Here is a 20266-nt window from a genome sequence, read left to right as displayed (position 1 = left end):
ATTCTTTTGTCAATCGCACCTTTTGAATTGCATTTATCCACTGGTCTAGCAAGTCGTCAGGACGAACTGTGGCAGGAAGGCCTGGTGGCTAGCGCTTGGCATGTGGAGCAGAGCCCAGCAGTTGAAACGATTTCTCAGAAACCTTCAACGTCTGCGGCGGCTCCTGCTGCCTCCGTTTGTACTCTGCAGCAGCAGCAGCTGTTTTTTTATGTTAGATATAAAAATTAAAAACAAATCAAAAGCGTTGCTTCCAATAAATCAAATTTATTAAAAAAAAAAGCCAGTGGATGTGCAATGAAAAAATCCAGTTTGCAAAGGAGACTCGGCAAAACAAAACGGTAGTAAAAAATATATGAACGTGGGGAGTAATATCTTTAGTACATCAGATATTGCATGAACACCTTTCGATACTAAACACGAGCAAGAGCAATGTTTTACGCCCGCCATAAACCAATTGTGCAAAATCCCCGCAACACAGGCACGTCCATTATCATATTAATGAAATGTTCTTTATGGAGGCATACAGCTGCTGGCACGCAGTCTCTACTTTGCGTGATCCAGGCCGCCGGTTTGCCGGGGACCTCGAACCCAAACTTGCCGCCGCATCAAAAGTCTCTGCAGAGAGACGTTGGCAAGCAGCGTGTGGTAGCGGCGATGGCAAAAACTGGCCTCCTGTTCGGCCCGGTTCGTGATGGATAGACAAGGTCGCGAGTGGCACGCCACCGATGCTAGCGGTCCATCAATCACTTAGCCGTGCCCTCGGGAGGGTGCTGGTGCTTTGGGGGTGGGACAGGATTGGGTTTGGATCTATCCATCAGCTCAACACACCAAGGTCACACGTGCCTTACGACTCCTCGACTTGTGCACGCGTGGCTTTAAAAAAAAAAAAAGTGAAAATGCACGTAAATAAAGCCGGCTGTCGCAGTTGCATTCGGTTTGTTGGTTTGCTCGTTCACAAAGTAAATCGCAACTCTGCTGGAATTTACTCAGTGAGCACGTTAATGCACCACAAAAACACGCGTTGTATATCGTCCCAATGGCTGGGCTGCACTTTTAACGCAACGTTAATTTGCGCGAGTAACGTATTTGGTAACGCTCCTACAATACGTCGTAAATAAACGCAGCAAACATCGACGTGCGAGCCCCGTCCTGCGACTCGCGTTGCCAATAAGGCTAATGGCAATCGCGCAAAATGTACGGCGCCGCGAATGCCGCGTAACTCTAACTTACGTCTCCATGGGCCGCGCGGGAATACAAACCGTGAGCCCGGCCAATAGCACGACGCACTTTTAATGAACGCGCAAGATTTAGGACTAATGCATTACACTTGCACGATGTGCACCACCATTATGGGGTGGGCTTGAAAAAGTCCACTCAAATGGCAGAAGCGCCCCCTATTGCACACGTGTACAACAGCTTTTCAAACTCCGTTCACACACCACATCCAAATCAACATGCGGCAGGGATTGTAAAGAGTACCGGAGCAGCGGCGAGCGCAAATTAACCAAGTGCCCAACCACCGAACGTTCGGGCACCGAGCCGGGCGCTCGGGAAACACTCCGTATGATTTATAGCTGCATCTTAGTGTGTGCAATGTAATAAAACCGCAGCACACTCTGCTCGGAGCCCGCTGCATCACGTGCTTTCAGATGCACTTCAGCGGCCGTCTGGAACGCACTTCCTTCTGATATCATGAAGCCACTGGAGGTATGCAATTTTAAATCTAAATTGAAAACTCATTTCTTTATAACTGCTTCTTGTGTTTAGCTTGTCGTCCTTCCCCCACATCCTCTGATTGGCACGGTTGATTATGGAAGGTGCAAAACAAGTTCAACACAAGTACAGGTAGTCCCCGAGTTACGATGGTCCGACTTACGATATTTCGATCTTACGATGGGGTCGTCGTAACGCATCTCCATCGAAGTAGAGGACCTACCTGTATGTACATACATTTGCACCTGCTCAAGCTTGGGAATTAATGTACTAATGGGATTTGAACGTATATACTTGATATATATCTATGTAAGGGGTGCCACGGTACTGTGATGTTATCTTCCTCGCCTGGTGTGCAGGTTGGGGGTTCAAACCCAACCCCGACGCCTGCTGTATATTTGGAGTTTGCATGTTCTCCCTATGGTCGTGTGAATTTTTTGTCCGGGCCCTCCAGTTTTCCCCTCCATATTTAGAAACATGCGTCTAGACAATTTAAATTATTACACGGTTATCTGGCTTGACCACCTGGATGTGCAATTGCAGTTGTTGTTTAACATCTAAATCAGCCAAACGAAAGAAGATTTAGATTATTTTACTGCTATAAATGTCCACATGATAAACCGCTTCGTTCAGCCAGGTCACTTCTGAAAAAGTTAATAGCTCATAGGGCTTTACCTGGTAAGATAAAAATAGATTCGTTTTTATTTATTAAGTGATTTGTTTACCATTCCTTTGCACTCCCGTCGTGTTTTTGTATTGTGTTTTGCGGTCACGTTCTGACCTGTCCCCGTGAAAAAAGATCTTTACAGCTCATCGGATTCCTCCGGTACAAATAAATATTCCAATAGTGATTCTGAACACATGAAGTAAAACACGGAGGCGGGGGGATGAGCGCTCGTGCTATCTCCGTCTCCGCTGGACCGTTGTCCAGCCGTCCTCGCCCGGCTCAGCTCTGCGCTGGCTCTCGCTGGAGCTCGGCGCGCTCGGCTGCGCTACTTCTCCCGACGACGGCGGCGGCTGTGCCGCTTCGGCGCAGTCCATGGCCTGAGAGAGCAGAGTTGAAGTTGAAGAGTTGAGTAAGGGCAAGATGCGCAGGCGTTAGTTTGCAAAGCAACGGACCCTTAAGAGTTGAGGTTCTCAGCCCCTGGTCATGAGTTACTGCATACAAAATAAATCCATCAATATGACTGTGTAATTGATTTGGCTAAATTTAATTTCCGAGAATTATGTCATGTGACAATCTCATCAGATGAAAAGGTAGCCGCAGGAGCAGCGCTGGGCAAAATCTCTTCCACAGCCAATCTCTGTGAGGCATTTCAGGACGCGATGGCGAGAGCACAATTTTAACAAATAAATTGAAAATTTAAACAAAATAATCAACAATAGCCTTTAAAGGATTCACAAAATTTGAAGAAGCCTCAGATCTATTATTGACAAAAATCACGTATTTCAACGTGTTTTGATTACAAATTTTGCGAGGGGAACAAACATAACCACCAACTGAGGGATGACGTTGGCATGAATGAGACAATATCATCTGCAACACAAGCAATCATCATCAGGTGTGAAATCTTTCTGTGGATTTCACACCTGATGATGATTGCTTGTGTTGCAGTCGAAACGTCGTGAGCATTTTTATTGTTTTATATCAATATTATTTTATTATTTCCCTTCTACATGACTTTACCGAAAGAACCAAGAATATGAATCCCTGCAGTCACGAAAGCTTTAAATCGAAAATGTACAATATCATTTTTTTTATATTATTACAATTGGCCATAAGACCCAGCAGCTGATATTAAAAACATGCCGCGTGATCACCTCGTCATTGGCTCCACCAGAATCGTCGTCGTTGTCGTCGTCGTCGCTGTCTCCGACGCGAGTCACGTTCAGCTTGTGGTTGAAGCTCTTCTGGCTCAGCGTCTCCATAAACTGCGTCGCTTCATTCGCACGCCCGCCGGTGCAGAGGCCAAACAGCGTGCAGAGCTGTCGTGACACCTGCGCATGCACGCCCAGACAACAGCAAGCGCTCATTGTTTAACGTCTACGTACAAAGGAAAGATCCAGGGGTCATCGTGGCCCATGCGGTTGATGCCATAGCAACCTGAAATCGCTACCTTCCACTGGACTCCGTAATTAAGGTCCCTTCTTACAGTAACCCTACCATTTGGATATGTCTTTGACATTGATTATCGACAACTACATGCCCACCACAATGACTATTTGAATAGCCTGCACTACTCCATCCCACACACGTTAGAATCGGAATATTTACTTATACTGGAGGAATTCGATGAGCTATAAAGCTCATTTTCACAGATGTCTAGTAAAGACATCCACCCACCTCGACCTCCTTTTCCTCATTACATATACAAAACACTTTGCTTACATGATCTAAAAGGAATTGCCTTGTTTATCTAATCCTGAAATGAAATTCCACTCATCCTATGCAAGGCCTGAAAATGTATTTTCTGGTTACGTTCCAACTCTAACCAATGCAGCATGATAGAAATTGCTACGAGTTCAAACAACTTTCTCTTTACACTGAATTTTACACAGAACTCCAGGTCACATCTATAATGAATTGTAATATAAAGTGCTTTAAAGTAGGCTTAGGGACTTCTCGCGCATCATCCATGGTACCTGTGGTAAGCTGTCATCTTCGATGACTGTGTCAAACTCATTGTTGAGGATATCTGTCATGAAGTCTTCCACCTCGAAGGACTCCAAGTTGCCTGCAGAATGAAACATTCATGTCTTCCAATCATATAGTAGTTCATCGATTAATATCGTACTATCATATCCTGGCCATTTCACAGCCCAGTTGGTGCGAGTTTCTCAAACCTCCACCTGTTCCACAATTTTTGGGAAGTACAAAGTCCAGACTTTGTCGGGCTCAAGTTATTGCTCGAGGAAAGGTCCTCCCACTACAGGGGGATCTCTACAGAATGCCTCTAGGGCGTATTGGGCCTACTCTACCCAGATGACTAGATGTCTCTTAAGAGGTGAGAGTACCCACACTACCCTCACTGATGATCTACTGACTCCCCAGTTCTGGGTGAAAATAAACGTGGAGATTTAAGGATCATTCACATTGTTTCAACTGTAACACGTACAAAACACTCCTTAAATGGAGGTGGTCATATATGCTAAAGGACACACACATTAAAAAGTGAGATATAGTGATACTTTCCTGGGTAAATAATGGGCACCATCATTATTACCGTGCTTGAGGATAACAGTGGCGCAGTAGTTCACGCACTGCGCCAATTCAATCAGAGTTCAATTCCCAGCTAAAATCAATGGCAAGCAATACCTCAATCAGTCCTGGGCTCTTCCCCTTCACCGACTCACACTAACCAGCGTGGTGAATCTTGGTCAAACAACTCCCATGCCCGACACGGCACGGGGAGGCCATATTTCTGCAGTGTATTGACGAAGGGGATATTACATGTATGTATACCAAACCCTCGTGCATTCCATCGCCGCAGGAATAACATGCTGCTTGATACAGAACTCCAGAAAGAACAATGCCGCACAAGCAATGAAGTCAACTCCGTACCGTTTTCGTAGAAAAACGACTCCACAACACCCACCATCCACTCAGCTTTCTGCTGACTGTACACGCCTCCGAAACCATTCTCCACCGCTATCTGCAAGGGAGAGTGGAGATGGCCAAAAGCACAAGCAAAAGGTTACATGCCTCCCTGTTTGATAAGCATGGAGCAGTGTTGATTTTATTTTACAGCCTTCAAGCCAGTGGTGAGGAATTTCACATTCCTATGACATGGACCAGCGAATCAATAGAAAAAGCCGCCGGTACTTATTTTATTTACACCACACTGAAATTTGACGAACTCCTTAACTGAAAACGCCGTCTCAATCCCACTCGTCCATAACTGATATTATCCCACTATAATTGAAACGTTTGCCACACCTCATTGGTGAAACGATGTCCCAGTGTATCTCCCTCCACTCTTGTCTACAATCCGACAAGGTTGGGATTGATGTCGACGGTTATGAGAAATATTCATCCAACAGTAGATTGACAATGGTTTATGCTAACGACGAAGCCAACGTTTCTACTCGAAACCGTCCTATTTTGCACGTGGTTCCGACTGAACACTATATCTTTAATTTAATTAATTAAACGAGGCTTAATTCCAAGCCCTCCGATTAGCACGGTTGGCTAATTTCGGTGCGAAAGAAGTCCAGCACACATCCAAGACCATATACGAACAGGAAGACGTTAGCATCAACAGGACTTTTCTTAAAATTATTGCAGGAGGGCGGGTGAGGAGGGGCTTAGGAGGTTACCGGGCAGAGGGAAAAGGAGACGTTAGTATGAAGGTGCACACACAGAGACACGTATTAAACCCACTTACACATGTTATGCGGTTCATGCATTTACTCTGAAAAACCTCGATTAGTCTCGAGGCGGTTTCTGAACGTGGATTCCTTGCCAATCCTGTGAACGAGTAATTTTCACTCGTTGACTTACTCACTTAAAACGGGTGAAGTGTATCGGTGGCAAGACAGGATTTTAAACAAAAAATAGACGTTTCCTTAAACCAATCTCGTCTTTTACTTTACGTACCTGAGACTATGTAAAAATGTGTGGTTAAGTGTAATTATAAGGGTGCGTTGAGTCGACCGGCTTAACCAGGGTGCGAACATTGCGGCTCTACCGCCAGGGGTGGCTTGAATTCAGCAGGAAAACTATGCGACAGCGGAGGGTCGCTCTGCTAGGCCCGAACGCACGCGCGAAGCCCACAAGTCAACCTACAACGAAAACTGAAGGGGGCGACGGCTCCCTCAATGTGACACGAGTACCTGCAAGACCGGCCAAGCCTTCAAGACGGTTTCCACGGCCGAGTGGAAGAGTGCGCAGGGATGGACACGTGAAGCGCCCTGGCGGCTGGGCGCAGCCATGTTGCCAAAGCGCGATGCATTGTGGGCCCTGGGGGGGGGTGTAACAGCTGACTCAATACGTAACCACTGATTCACTCAGTCGTTCACGTGCGTATGTTGAACTTCCTTCGCGCCTTACGTAGCCAACCGTGCTCATCGGAGGTGCGGGTTGAGTCGTTCGTGAACTCGTTTTTTCAACCGTTGGTTCAACGCACGCACTCGTTAACTCGAGTCGTTTATTAACTCGAGTCGTTCTAATTCAATCGTTGGTTCCATTTCAGTCGTTCGTTAACTCATTTAAATGTTCGTTAACTCTTTCATTGAGTCGTTCGTTAACTCATGTTTCTCCACATATGTATGTTGAACTTCTATCGCACCGTACGTAGCCAGCCACGCTAATCAGATGTTTTGTAATTTAAAAACACAGACTAGTACAAGAAAAATGTAAATGGTTTATTTGGGTCAACTTAACATTCTAAAAATTTTAATTACATAAAAAATATGTTACAGAAGCAGATGTATACATTTGCATGTATATAAAGACATTTTTATACAGTTGATTGAAGATGTATAAAATGTGATAATGCAATTTACAATTAAAACACAGAATCATCATTGTCGGTCAAACATCTCTTTTAGTATCTTCATGCTTTCCGCATAACGCATCTGGTTGTGGTGGGAGGCCACTCTCCACCTGAAACGAAATCAAGAAGAGTTGAAAACGATTGTGGGTCCTATGGTATAAAAGTCTATAAGCCGAGTTCATACATATAAAAAAACTTCCATGACAGTGGACCAAACAAATAAAGAACATCAACCAAGTTGAACCACTTATAATTTGACCAATTTCTGAAACACAAATTCAACGGGCTGCACTCACTTTTGCCGGATCTTCTTCCATCGTTCCATGTGGTTGTACAGCAGAATGGAATTTGGTGGTGCCATTTCTTCCGGCTGAGAGCACAAAATAGGTTTTGAAGCAACACGATAATATTTATAACAATCACAACTTCCCTCTCCCGCTTCCACTGCTTCTGCTCACGTGTGATTTTAACCCACCCTGGTTGCAAAGACAAAATGTTTGGCAACTGCATTATTAGAAATGTGCTCACACTATATTGTGGCTTTACCAACATGGACAGGGATTCATTTATTAACTTTGTAACCATTCATTTACCATGCCAAACACATCTTGTCTGGAAATATCTACTCAAAAGCACAATTCTCATATTTAGAATGCTTAACCTAATCGATGATTTTAAGAGTTAGAAACGAAGTTAGTCGGGATTATATAATTATATGGCTTCTGGACACTGTAAATGTGTTCACGTGAGAGATTTTGTAAATCTGTAGGAGGAAGCATACACATGCTCCTATGTTGATGTGACCATACTGACATGGCCTGTTAAAATAGCTTCTGTGCACACACACCATGCGGATGTTAAGGTGTTCATCCGGTTGAGGAATGGGGGAAGGGATGCGTAGATTGATGTGAACTCCATTTTCATTTGTTGGTGCTGGAGTGGGTGGAGGCAGTCGTGACACTTCCACACATTCCCCGTTCAGGAATTCTGTCACCTGATCTTCCAGGTGCAGCAAACGTACTAATTAGTTCAAACAGAAAAACACACAACACAAAACCACTACACAAATACAATTCAGCAATATTTAAATTAAGAAACATGTTATGAATTTAACTATCACAGTGATTGTGTGTAAATTGAGAATAATTTGTATCTAATTTTGAAACACTTTTTTATACAATTAACTACCATTCTCATAACTGAGGAATTGTCCATGAAATGTGTATTCCTTATTTTACAATATTCAGGCTAAGAAACAGTCCTATTGAACTTCCCACACTTTCCCAAATGGTCAAATGTCTTCCTCTTCCCCTCTTACCTTCCATTTTTCCTTGCAGAATCATCATATACCCTGCAATTAGCAATTCACAATGGATATGGAATAAAAGTAACGCACGCCTGTATTGTCGTTTTCGGTGGAATCAGTGATGGTGGTGAGGCCAGTGCCGTCATCCTTGTGCCCGGGGTTGTTGCTCATCCAGGCACGGCAGATGGGATAGAGGGGCGTCGTCTCATTGAACCGAGCAAGGTCCACACTCCGGTCAAACAATTTCATCACGTACGTGTCTGTTGTCCAGAAGAAAAACGACACAAGACAAATGAGTGTATGTGAAGAAAACCGCAGTCAACCGAGTAACATTACTGTTTTGCACATTTTTAAAAGATGTATTATGAAATTGTATTTTAATTTAGTAAAAATAAACATACTCTGTTTTGGATGGCTGTTTTCTGAAATGAAATCATCCACATCCTTTCTCCTCTTCCGTTTTTGATGGGGGAATCTTGTGCTTCTGTTTATTTAAAATGCATAAAAGGTACCGTAGTCAGAATAAATAGTAAATAATGTCAGAACATCTCAAAGATAACTGATAACACGTTCCCAAATAATGTTTTGCTTACTCACCGTTTGATGCCAGTAGGTGAAGTGTCCCTGTAAAAGCAGAAGAGATTCAATATGAGTGTAATTACTGGCCAGGCAATGTTTACATAGTTATTTGTTTATAAGCAATCCCACAGGGAAAATGTACAACACCAAAGCATATCCGTAAATACCATTAACTACGCTTGGAATGTGTGCTCGTGTAACAATGTAAAACTATTTGCACATAAAATCTTACTTGGTGTTGAATTCATTCTGACCCAGTCTATGTTCACCTTCTTCTTGTTCTCTGCAGACAGTTTAATCTCAGTAATGTTTCCGGCATTTAGGGTGAAGTACTCATATATAAATAAAAATATAATCACAATGATAAACTTTGCACCCAGCATGAAAACCATTAGAACCTCTATTTCTCAGTTCACACTCCTGACAGCATATGATAATGTTCAGCCTTTTGCTAACCAATGGCTGAAGAATTGAAATAAGATCACCCAGTTCATAGCGCAGTGTGCTAAATTTGTGCGCCACCGCTCCACCCCAGTCTTTAAATTTGCACATATTGCTACATTATGATTGTTCAAGCCACATGATTTCAAATCTCAATACAGTTATTTTACACATACACACCACCAGTGAAGTGTCGCAATTACCTTTCCTGGTCATTTTTCTCTACAAGGAACTGCAGCACTGCATCCAGCTTGTTTCGTGCAGCTGAAGGCTCCCCGTCTGAAAGGTAAAAAAAAATACACTATCAAAAGCCAGCATCATAAGCTCATTTAATATGCAAATGTATAATATGCCCTTACGCGTTTATACAATCAATTGGACGATGAGACTCACCTTTTTCCACCTTAACTCGAACATTGGACATTTTTGACATCTTTCTTGGGTATAGGCCACTGGAGACTTGACTTTCTTTTTAAAAACAATTAAGATCGGTAGATCTGAAAACCAGTGCAGAACAACAAAAATATGAAATGACAACACGCTAAAACAAACATCCAAATGATCATTATATCAATATGAAAACTAGCATTGCACCGTGCTCATCTTTGACGGACCTGAGCTAGATTTAAAAAATCAACATCAGTGATGGGAGGGGTGGGGCGTTACCAACCAGATGCGATATGGGAAAGCGTGACGATGAGACTGATTGATCAGTCAAGTCTCTAGCATTTATATCGGATGCCGACTTCTCAAATATAAGTCTACAGCAAAACGACACAGAAATGTGAAGACAACAGCAAAAGTAATTGAGCATGGATTAATATTCACGTTTTAGTCACGCAGTGCTTTAGAATGAAGTCTTGCGACTAGGCGTGTATTTGTAATGCTGTCTCTGCAAACGTTTGAGCGTTATCTCGTATATGCGCACCAAGTCGTCTTCACGTACTTCAGTTGTTTTGTACAAGAAATACATCTCATCCGAAGCAACCAAACAGCCTAATTCAAAACCCTCATTGAAATCGTGTCGAGACTCTGAGGAATTACCGACTTTATTTAATCTCCAGATGAGGTTTCGGTCCCGAATTAGGGTGATTCATTGGTGTGTTCCTACAATTAAGAAACTAAAACAATTTAACTCATTCAGCAGCCGCTAAAAGGCGGCCAATTTGAAACAGGGTAATGAGCTCGCTGCGCTCCGCCCCACGGGGCCGCGACGCCTCCCGGAATTCGGTAGGCAACTCAGGCGAGACCGAGGCTCGAGGTCGTAACTAGGCCTTGCGGCGAGCCGCCGTTTGTCGCGCCCGCGGTTGAAGTTCGTACGCGCCACTCGAGGGGATCATTTGGAACTCATCAATCGCGGCCGCAAACGCGAGCACCTTGTCGGGTTTACGACGCGCCCTGCGTGGCGGCGAATGCAGCTCGGCTCACACAGCGAAGGTTCATAGCAGTCCGCCAGACGCCATCGCCCGCCTCCGATTGGACAAACATCGCGTTGGCTGCGTCACCGCGTTGGTTGCGTGCAACGTGATGACGTACGTAAAGGCGTCGTTACGTCATCGCGCGGGGCGTATCGTGGAGTGACGTCACACTGTTTGCCACGTGCGATTTATTAAAACGAAACCATTTTTTTTATATAAAGCTTTCGTGACTGCAGAGATTCATATTCTTGGTTCTTTCGGTAAAGTCACGTATAAGGGAAATAATTAAAATAAAACAATACAATTCTCACGACGTTTCGATTGCAACACAAGTAATCATCATCCGGTGTAAAAACCACAGCAAGAAAACCACCACTTTTTTCAAATTTTCTTGTTGTGGTTTTCACACCTGATGATGATTGCTTGTGTTGCAATCGAAACGTCGTGATAATTTTATTGTTTAATTTTTATTATTTTATTATCTCCATTCTACGTGACTTTACCGAAAGACCCAGAGAATATAAAAATAATAATTTTAGTTTCATATAATAATTTTAGTTTCATATTCTTGGTTCTTTCGGTAAAGTCACGTAGATAGTGTCAAAAAATAATAAAATCAACAAAAACTACCAGAAGATGAATTCCTGCAGCCACGAAAGCTTTAAGTCAAGATTTTATTTTTTCATTTGACCAGGCAAGGCCCACTGAGCTATGCAGCTATTTGACAGAAGCGACCTGGCCACAAACGGTAGCTCAACGAGAAGTGGCTTATCATGTGGACATTTATAGCGGCCAAATCCTCTGCACACCGGCAGCAAAAAACATCGGTAACATTGATATTTTGGTTCTGATGCATTGATGTTTTGAGGTCGATATTGATCCCTCCGATATGATCGCAACACTGATGTTTTCCTTTCGATGATATGTTCCAAACATCGTTGACAGGTGTATATGCTGTAGAAAAGTGTAAAGTTCATATATTCTGAACAGTTTACGTACGGTTCTTAGTTGTGCCTTAATTAGTCGTTCTTTTTTAAAGAGGTATCCGACAAAGTAACGCAAATTTGTGTTGAGTATGTATTAACCCTGCAACAACGCCTTTTTCTGCCTTTTAATTATTGCTTGTTGTGCTCATTCATTATTAAGTAGAATGTTATTCCACGAAAGACTGCGTTTTTTATATTTACATAGATTTTTCCAGGAAATAGATAAGGGGCTGTCCATAAATGACGTCATGCGATTTTGGACGATTTTTGACCCCCCCCCTCGTCACACGGCGTCACAAAAAGTCAGACCCCCCTCAAATATGACGTCACAAAGCTTTGCCTCCCCCCCCCCCCCAAAAACATCTTTCCATTTTGAAAATAAAACATGCTTTAAATCGCTTTAAACTATTGTCATTGTAGTGCGTATTTAATGTGGCGCTGTTTTCTGATGTTGTAGGAGAAAACATTTATTAAAAAGTATATTTTAATTAAGTAGAACGTGTTGTCTATATTTATTTAAAGTTGCGAATTTTGATGTGACGTCGCATTTCTCAACCCCCCCCCCCCCCTCGAGGTGCGTGACGTCATTTATAGACGGCCCCTAAGAAAAAAACCTAAAAACAATTCCCTCGTTTCAAATATTTCAATTGTCCATAAGAATTTTCATGAAAAACGAGTGATGGATACACAGCACTGTAAACGTGTTACATTTCGTAGACCCATCGCTACTGGTGTCGATGAAAAGTACCGTCATTACAATTCCCTCTCTTCTCACCCGCACTTGGTAGAGCCCATCCTAACATCACGTGGTCGTAACTACCACGACTTGAACCGTATGTCACTGCAGGTAAATGCTAGACACTTATTAAGCAACTGTCTTGTTTGTAAACATGAGGAAGTTAACCTTTCATTGTCAAGTTCATCTTCACAAAGTACGCCAACCCGCTCTCGTCTAAGCGGTATTTACAAAAACATAATAATGAGCTTGGTAAAACGTATAACATCTTTTTTCCCCTCTCATTCGTCACACGTCGAACTTGTGTTGGACACAGCCCAGGAAGGCACATACATGGTAAGAGCTGTGGTGGTTGCGGAACGTTTCTTGAGTCTGCATCTTCGGTACTTGTACACGTACACATCATTTCTTGTTAATCCCTCCATTGGCGAATGGAACGTTGGTCCAACGTTCGTCAAAATATGCCAACCACGCGCCAACGGTGGCCCATCGTTGCGACTCGTGGTGGTTTTTTAATCATACTTCACCACGCTGGTCAGTGCGGGTTGGTGAAGAGCATGGCCGCAACTTGTTTAAATATCGCCACTAATGTTATCCGTGACCGGAAATCAATATAGGCCGCCGGGTTCATGTCGCAATGCACCATTCCCTACGTCATCACGCTACCCATATTTTAGGTGACGACACAATGTGAACACTCATTAGCTGGCTGAAAATATCTTCATATATTAGAAGACCACAGAGCTTGGGCAACTGTTGGTGCCAGCTCGCCGCATGGCTCCCCTCTTGTCTGGTTCCTCGTGCCTCTGAGTCGTTATCTCTCTTCGAGAGTGAACGAAAACTTAATTTTAGCAGTTGAAAGTATTGTTAAATAGTAGGTGTGCTGAGTTAAAGTTAATTAACAAACTGGCCGAAAGAGTTCAAGGAGAAGTGAATATTTGGGTTTGTCAGTAGGAGAAGCAGTCTGGTGTTAAATTGTGGATGACTCCACCAAAGGGATGCTTGTTAACTGATCAACATGAAGCTTTGTGGGTCCAGTCTCGAGGAGCTTTGTACGTAAGACGCTAAGTATTTGAGGAATACCCAAAAGATGAGATGGGGATATAATAAGAAAGTTAAAGGTGTGAATAAAGCCACCTGAGCCAGCCCAGCCTTATCAATACGCCCATCGATGAATCACAGTTGGCTGAAACTACAGACGAGCTTAGGCAGACGTCTATTTAAAGGCAACGAAGACACTTAAAGGAACCCACAATATTTTTTACAACCGCACTCTTAAGTGGGCCTTCGAGTTCATCCTCCCACAAAGATCGTTCTCTTTGAACTCGGCATTGGAGCGAAAGTTAATTTCACGAAGCCACGCTTGCAGAATCCGCTTGCAGACTCCTCTAAATGAAAACCAGATGCCGCGGCGTGCCCCTATACCGGGCACGGCTGTGCATCGCGAGAGAAGCAATGGAACCCCCGTTAGTGTCCAGGGCCGGTGGGGGGCAGGGGGCGACTGGGGCACGCAACAAGCCTCTTCCGTACTGCACTGTGCCTCACGCTATCCCCATAGACTGATAACAATAACTCAACGCATTCATCGATAGCACCGCCCTTCAGCGGACACGCTATATCTTGTACTTTCTGAATGATAAGACAAAGTTTGGCGTGCTGCTTATAATCCGATCACTGTGTGCGTGTGAGACCACATTTGCATTGTTTTATTGCCACCGGCCACACGTTAGTGGTGCGTCAAACTCTCTGAGTTTTCTTAAAATCTGGAGAATATGGCAATATGCGACGTTTCAGGTAATGGACCTTCTGCATAACAGCGAAGAAGGCCCAAAAACCCCAAACGTCGCCTTTATATACAGCATTCCCTCACAAAGGCCGTCTTTAGCATCCACGATGTTTATGTATCCACGGTTTTCCTTCGGCATACCAATTTGCTAACCACGGAGTGGAGTTTTGTGTATCCGCGGTTGAGCACGGCGACCGGCACTTGGGATTTCAGATCACCCGCATCGTCTCATCTCCCAGCTCCTGCCACCACTCTCTTCCCTATCTCTCTCTCGCATAGTGACTGTTGTAGTGCGTGTACGTTGGCGTACAGCTACGTATTATTCCGCGTTTCTTGACCTTAAGTTATTGTTTATTTGCATTAATTGTGCCCTTAATCATTGCCCCTAAGCGTGCAACCAAGAGGATGGGCCAAACGCCTCTTCTTTCTAACAACCACCTCACCCATTACTTCATCATCATCATCATCAATGCCATCGTCATCACCGTTGACCTCAATCCTCAGTATTAAAGGGAAATAACATGCTTTTATTGTTTTTATTATGTTATTTGAACTTTTTTTAAAATCATGTTATTGTGTATTTTATTTGTGTTTAGTGAAGGAACAATCAACTTAGGCTTTGACGAGTGTGACCGCAGCCACGGCTCCGAGAGCCATGTTAGACCCGCCCGGACTGCAGGACAATCTGCGACAAAGAGCTTCATAGCTCATGGGATTCTTCCTCCAGTCTAAATAGAGATTCTGATTCTGACGAGTTCTGATTCATCGAGGGTCAACCATCGCGTCGGTTCATTTGCAAGCGATCCATTCGATCGATTAACCCCATTGGCTATCGTATAGGGTCATGCGAAACGCCCGCCCCCCCTTTTATTGATGAGGCTAACATCATCTTGCACGATCGGGCGACGACTCGCACGCAGCGTCACGTGTGCAGCGCGCGCACGTGGAACGCGCGCGGACGGAATAATCACAGAGGTTGGGGCGGACGGCTTGGGTTGGGAGGTGTGATGAATTGAACTCGTTTCACAATCCGCGGAGGTTCCAGGCGCACACTATACGAGGCTGCTGCTGCTGTTGGTGCCTCTTGGTCGTGACGCATTCACACACCCCGTCGCACTGAACCCCTTTCATATGTCACCCGTTCAGTGACGAGTTACACAGCTGCAGCCGGTCAGTAGAGCCCCCAATTACGCTACCCCCCCCCAACCCCCCACAATGCCCCGATACTAATTGCCCGCTTAAACAGCCTCTCCCTTGATTGACTTGAGAACTGGCAATGAACGGAGTGGCGGGCGAGGAGGGGGTGGAGGGGGGCTGTGAGTGACACCACTGCCCGAAGCGGCTTGGCCAATTGGCCGGCAGTGTGGTTTCAATGCCGCATTTTGTTTGCGGTCACAGGGCCGCGTCTGCCCACACCTCGCGACACTCTCCCTTCTGCGATTTCGCACACCGATGAGATGAGTGCTTAGGTGCTCCCACGCTCACTCCAGCCGTTCAAAGGCAAGGAAGACACTTCTCCCTCGCTGATGACCACGCCAAGCTCTGCTCATTTTGTTGCAGCGGGGAGAGATGGGCTGCCTGGCTGGCAAGCCTGGAGGAGCTGAGTGCAACAGCCCACTGAGCTATGTAGGTATTTTTCAGAAGCGACCTGGCCACAAACGATAGCTCAACCACGTGGCTTATCACGCGGAACTTTAAGCAGCCAAATACTCTAAACGCAGCCCAAGAGTGTTACTGGCGGGCTTGGTAGGAGCTGAGCTCCCTTCTAAATTCATGAAGTCAAAAATGTTGGTATATTTAACAAATTTTTTTTAATTTTGTTTTATTTTACCAGGTAAGGCTCACTGAGCAATATACCTCGTTTTCATAAGCGACCTGCCCACAAATGATAGCTCAACGAAGTGGAATATCACGTGGACATTTATATCAGCCTCATACAGTACTCTAAATGCGTGATGTTGATTTTAATTGTGGAGAGAAAAACCGGAGGACCCGGAGAACAATCCACGTGACCATGGGAGAGAACAAACTCAAAAAATACAGCAGGCGTCAGGGTCGGGATCGAACCCACGACCTTCTGTATTACAGGCGAGGGAGTTAACATCTCGCTACCACAGTGCCCCATATGTAACACCAGTGGCTCAGCATTAACACCAGCGGCTCAGCATTACATTTATAAGCGTGTCTGTGAAATGTGTACCCTATAAAGTTCGTTTAACATTTACTGTACTGGGTTCTCCACTGAGTGTGTTGCATGCCCCCCTTTCTAACAATGTCACGCTTCCGGGTTGGACGTCCATGCTTGCTGAGCTACCTCCAAGCGTGATGGGATTTGATTTTTTGGGGTTTGTTGAACGTGATCCAATCTATTAAATGCTCTTGCCCGCAACTTCGATTAGCACGGTCGCACCTCGGCGATATATCGCTGCTCCTCTTGCCTTATCACATCGTTACGCTCACGGTCTCGAACATTTAACGCTGTTGGGGCACTCATCTTGGTTGTCAAGGGGGCCCAACTCGTAACTTTGGCCAGCAGGGGGGGGGGGGGGGGGATCAAGGCACACCCTGCCCCCACGCTAGTTATGCTGCTGATAAAGTACCATCTGGCGATCCAGCAGCATTTGTTCAACAAGCCTGACACTGCTGCTGATGAGACCCAGAAGGTTGGAACTGGTCCAGAGAAGAAGAGGGCACAAGTGTGGTCACCACATCGATGCCTCTCCTCTAGTTAAGGAACGAAACAGCAGGACTTCACAAATCTGGCTGTCGCCTGATGATGCTGGTTGTAATTACTGGCGAAACGTGGTACTCAGATTGTATGATATTTACGCGATCTAACCCCAAAAAAACCCGTATTATGGATGGTCCAGAGTTTGTTTGCTTAAACAAGTGCTTGCTGCCGGCTAATATTGACCCGCTGATGGACCTAAACATATTTTGTTGATATGCCCGGACACAACACCGAGTTCAACTTTAATGCGCTTGATGCCAGGCTCTCATTTTCGTGGGGGTGGAACCGCTGTGTAAGCGATGTGCGGTTTGAGGGCCTCCACTGCGCCGGCGTGGGGAACCTGGCAGCATCTTAAAAGCTGGAGTCCGGTTGGCTGTACGTGGTTAATCATGAACACAATTCCACGTGGTACAGCAAGCCCGGGTGATGAATGCTCTTAACGTTGAATAGTTGTGTATGGGCGCATATTCGATTGCTTAACTCCGGCAGTGAGACCGCATGTTTCTGGGGCCCGTCCAGTTGCAGCTGTCCGTATCGGGCCATCACTGGATGAATGTATGTATGTGTACAGTAGTGTAATTTTGTTTTTATCTGATGTGGGTGGGGATGGGACATGGAAAGGGCCTGTGTGTAAGTTTGGGGATTGTTACAGAGAATGTTGTAAAGTTAATTTGTTGAGTGTTGAATATGGGTGCACGAGTTTTCATCCCACTTTAAGGAATTTGTACATACGTACCTGTACGTATTTTTTTGCGTAACATACTTATTTAGCGATAATTATACTCATCAGCCACGATCTATCCACTGCTTCGTGAAGGCCTCCCGAAGCTGTGTAAAGCAACAACCCATGTGGCTCCTGCACCCAAGCTGGTTTCATTGATCCGTCTCTTGATGGATGTCTTTTCAGGTGTGTTCCCTCCTTTGATTTTCAATGGATTGAGTCTCGATCACCGGGCCATCATCCTTTCCAGGGACATATCCTGCCCAGTCAATATGATGCCTCTAACTTGCGCGTTCCTCTCTCCATCTCCCAGTGCTTTGCCAGCGTCCATGTGTCTGGAGCCACGTGTGTCATAGCAGGTAATACTTTAGACACTTGTTAAAAGTTTTTCTTTCAGCACATTGGTATATGTTGCTTATTACGATGTGTACACAGCGCTATAAAAGAGCATGATCAAGTCACCTGGAATGCACGCCAGCTCATCGGATATCGGAAGCTAAGCAGGCCCCAGCCTGGACAGCACTCGGTTGGGTTACCACTTTACACAAATGCGTTGTCATGGGGTTTCGGGGTTATGCAGTGGGCAGTTGAAGATGGGCCAGCAACATCAACTGCTGTGCCATACGTCTAAGCGGTGGTGGCTCCGCGCGTGGCCTGTAGTCCAGCACTGTGAAGATGAGGGTTGATGGATCGCCCCAATGTTGTAAAGCTCCCTCCTGAAGAGCATCGAGGTATCATACCCTGGCTAGCCAAGATGTGACGGTACATCAAGTGGGCTAATCACCATCAGTTTGAATCTGTACGGCGATAGAGCGTTGCCCCCTCGCATGCACAGGTTTTCTCTGGGCCCTCCGGTTTCTTCCCACTTGTGAATTGGCAGAACACATCTCAGATTAAAATCCCAATGTAGGAGGCCCCTTCTGAAAAAGAGTCATACAACTCAGTGTGGCTTCCCTGGATAAATAAGTAATTAATATTATCATGTCTATACTCCTGGTCTTTACAAGCTCGGCGTTGTGTATTATGGTCAAATTGCCATTCCCTATGATCCTCTACGTCCTGGGGGGTGGGGGGATGTAATCCAGCAGTGGAGGGACAAAAAGGCTGCTTTACGTGGACATGTCAGTGTACCCAGAGAGCCACACATCCACTTAGCCCAATGGACGGAGTTCTTTATTAATGAGCTCTGGAAGAGGCTTGTTTACGCGTGCGCCCCTTTAATTGTGGGAGAGAAGGAAACGCAAATAAACATTGGGAGGCGGAGTGAAGTCTACGCTCGCAAGCGCCGGGCTCTGGTGCTACACTCTCCACATTAGCTCGCATTGTATGCAACTTGCACGCACAAATACACCCGTTCTCACTTAAAGCACTGCAAACCGCTTGCCTGTACGCGCCACACAATACAGAACGGGGCTGTGTGTGTGTACTTTTAGTGTACATAAAGCTCCGTGTGTTCTGCCAGTCGTTCCTGTGTGCTGGGTGGTGCGTGTGTGTGTGTGGCCCCACGTGAGAAGCTTTTTCTTTTAAATGATTTAATGGATTTGGTACAGATGCCATGGGTTCGGCAAAGGAATAATGCAGCCTTGTAAATTGTACTGAAGAAGGCTGTTGTGCAAAACTAAAGATGATGTTTGCATTGCTAGAAGGCTGCAGCAGTTTTAGCATGCACCTTTCAAAGCATTTTCGGGTCACAGCCGCGTGTTGTTCGGCACGATGTCCGACGTTTTGCGCCACGTCCCAGGAGATTCTTCCGGAATTGAGTTGAAGAAGCTCCCATCATGCGGAGCGAAACATCGACGTCGTGCCTAATTGTTCCAGCCATATGCCAGCGTCGACCCAACGTTGGAATGTTTTGACTGGGAACCCAAAAAACACGTCGGACACTTAAACAGCACAACCACAAAACCCATGCAGTAGTGTTGCCAGTAAATAGTTCAGCTGTGATTTTTTTTTACATAATTTGTTGATTCTTGTTAACCAACTTCTGGTCCATCGGGCATCTCGCAAGGCAGGGATCAATGACAATTCTCATTGCATCGTTGGTAATGAATTGCAATTCAAAACTGTAATTGCCGTTTCAGATAACAACGCCGCTCTGATTGAACTTACGTAACAATTGACCCTTTGGGCGTGCCTCCTTGCAGGGCCACCACTGGGTGCCACGCCTCACGTGTGGTCATCACGTTCCACTGGCCGGGCAAGGAGTGTGGTCGGTTGGGGCGGGGGGGGGTGGCGATTTAGGAGGTGGAGACGGCAAATCCCAACGGCGGGTGAACACTCACGCCCTCTGCTCCACCCAAAAAAAATAACAGCTCCCAAAATCCTTTCCGCACCACTCCACCACCACCACAACC

At 45.2% G+C, this 20266-nt stretch overlaps 2 protein-coding genes across 2 annotated transcripts; both read right to left on the bottom strand.

Annotated features, from left to right (window-relative positions):
• Window positions 1-250: 250 nt before the first annotated feature.
• Window positions 251-6660, bottom strand: TSR2 (TSR2 ribosome maturation factor). Its single transcript, XM_078872459.1, has 5 exons — window positions 6547-6660; window positions 5276-5366; window positions 4357-4448; window positions 3535-3711; window positions 251-2757 (listed from the first exon to the last, which is right to left on the bottom strand). Exons 1-5 carry the CDS (start codon window positions 6643-6645, stop codon window positions 2614-2616), a joined length of 603 nt encoding a protein of 200 aa, XP_078728585.1. The 5' UTR covers window positions 6646-6660; the 3' UTR covers window positions 251-2613.
• A 428-nt stretch (window positions 6661-7088) lies between these two features.
• Window positions 7089-11010, bottom strand: LIN37 (lin-37 DREAM MuvB core complex component). The gene is made up of 10 exons (XM_078872589.1): window positions 10911-11010; window positions 9928-10031; window positions 9738-9813; window positions 9326-9376; window positions 9112-9138; window positions 8916-8998; window positions 8605-8774; window positions 8056-8202; window positions 7505-7578; window positions 7089-7318 (listed from the first exon to the last, which is right to left on the bottom strand). The coding sequence occupies exons 2-10, from the start codon at window positions 9965-9967 to the stop codon at window positions 7237-7239; spliced, it is 750 nt and encodes a 249-aa protein (XP_078728715.1). The 5' UTR covers window positions 9968-10031; window positions 10911-11010; the 3' UTR covers window positions 7089-7236.
• Window positions 11011-20266: the final 9256 nt, after the last annotated feature.

This window comes from Lampetra fluviatilis, chromosome 34 (genome assembly GCF_964198595.1).
Source record: "Lampetra fluviatilis chromosome 34, kcLamFluv1.1, whole genome shotgun sequence".
Classification (NCBI taxonomy): Eukaryota; Metazoa; Chordata; class Hyperoartia; order Petromyzontiformes; family Petromyzontidae; genus Lampetra; species Lampetra fluviatilis.
The sequence above is the reverse complement of the archived record's forward strand: the minus strand, read 5'-3'. Positions and strand labels throughout refer to the sequence as shown.

Bases quoted from the DNA above. Each gene is read 5' to 3' on its own strand.
- TSR2 (XM_078872459.1), bottom strand. From the start codon at position 6,645: ATGGCTGCGCCCAGCCGCCAGGGCGCTTCACGTGTCCATCCCTGCGCA. The intron at 5,367-6,546 runs GTACTCGTGTCA...TCTCCCTTGCAG, and splicing joins AGGCTTGGCCGGTCTTGCAG to ATAGCGGTGGAGAATGGTTT. The intron at 2,758-3,534 runs GTGATCACGCGG...CTGCTCTCTCAG, and splicing joins CTGGTGGAGCCAATGACGAG to GCCATGGACTGCGCCGAAGC.
- LIN37 (XM_078872589.1), bottom strand. From the start codon at position 9,967: ATGTCAAAAATGTCCAATGTTCGAGTTAAGGTGGAAAAAG. The intron at 9,377-9,737 runs GTAATTGCGACA...AACTGTCTGCAG, and splicing joins GAGAAAAATGACCAGGAAAG to AGAACAAGAAGAAGGTGAAC. The intron at 7,579-8,055 runs GTGTGTGTGCAC...TTGTGCTCTCAG, and splicing joins AACACCTTAACATCCGCATG to CCGGAAGAAATGGCACCACC.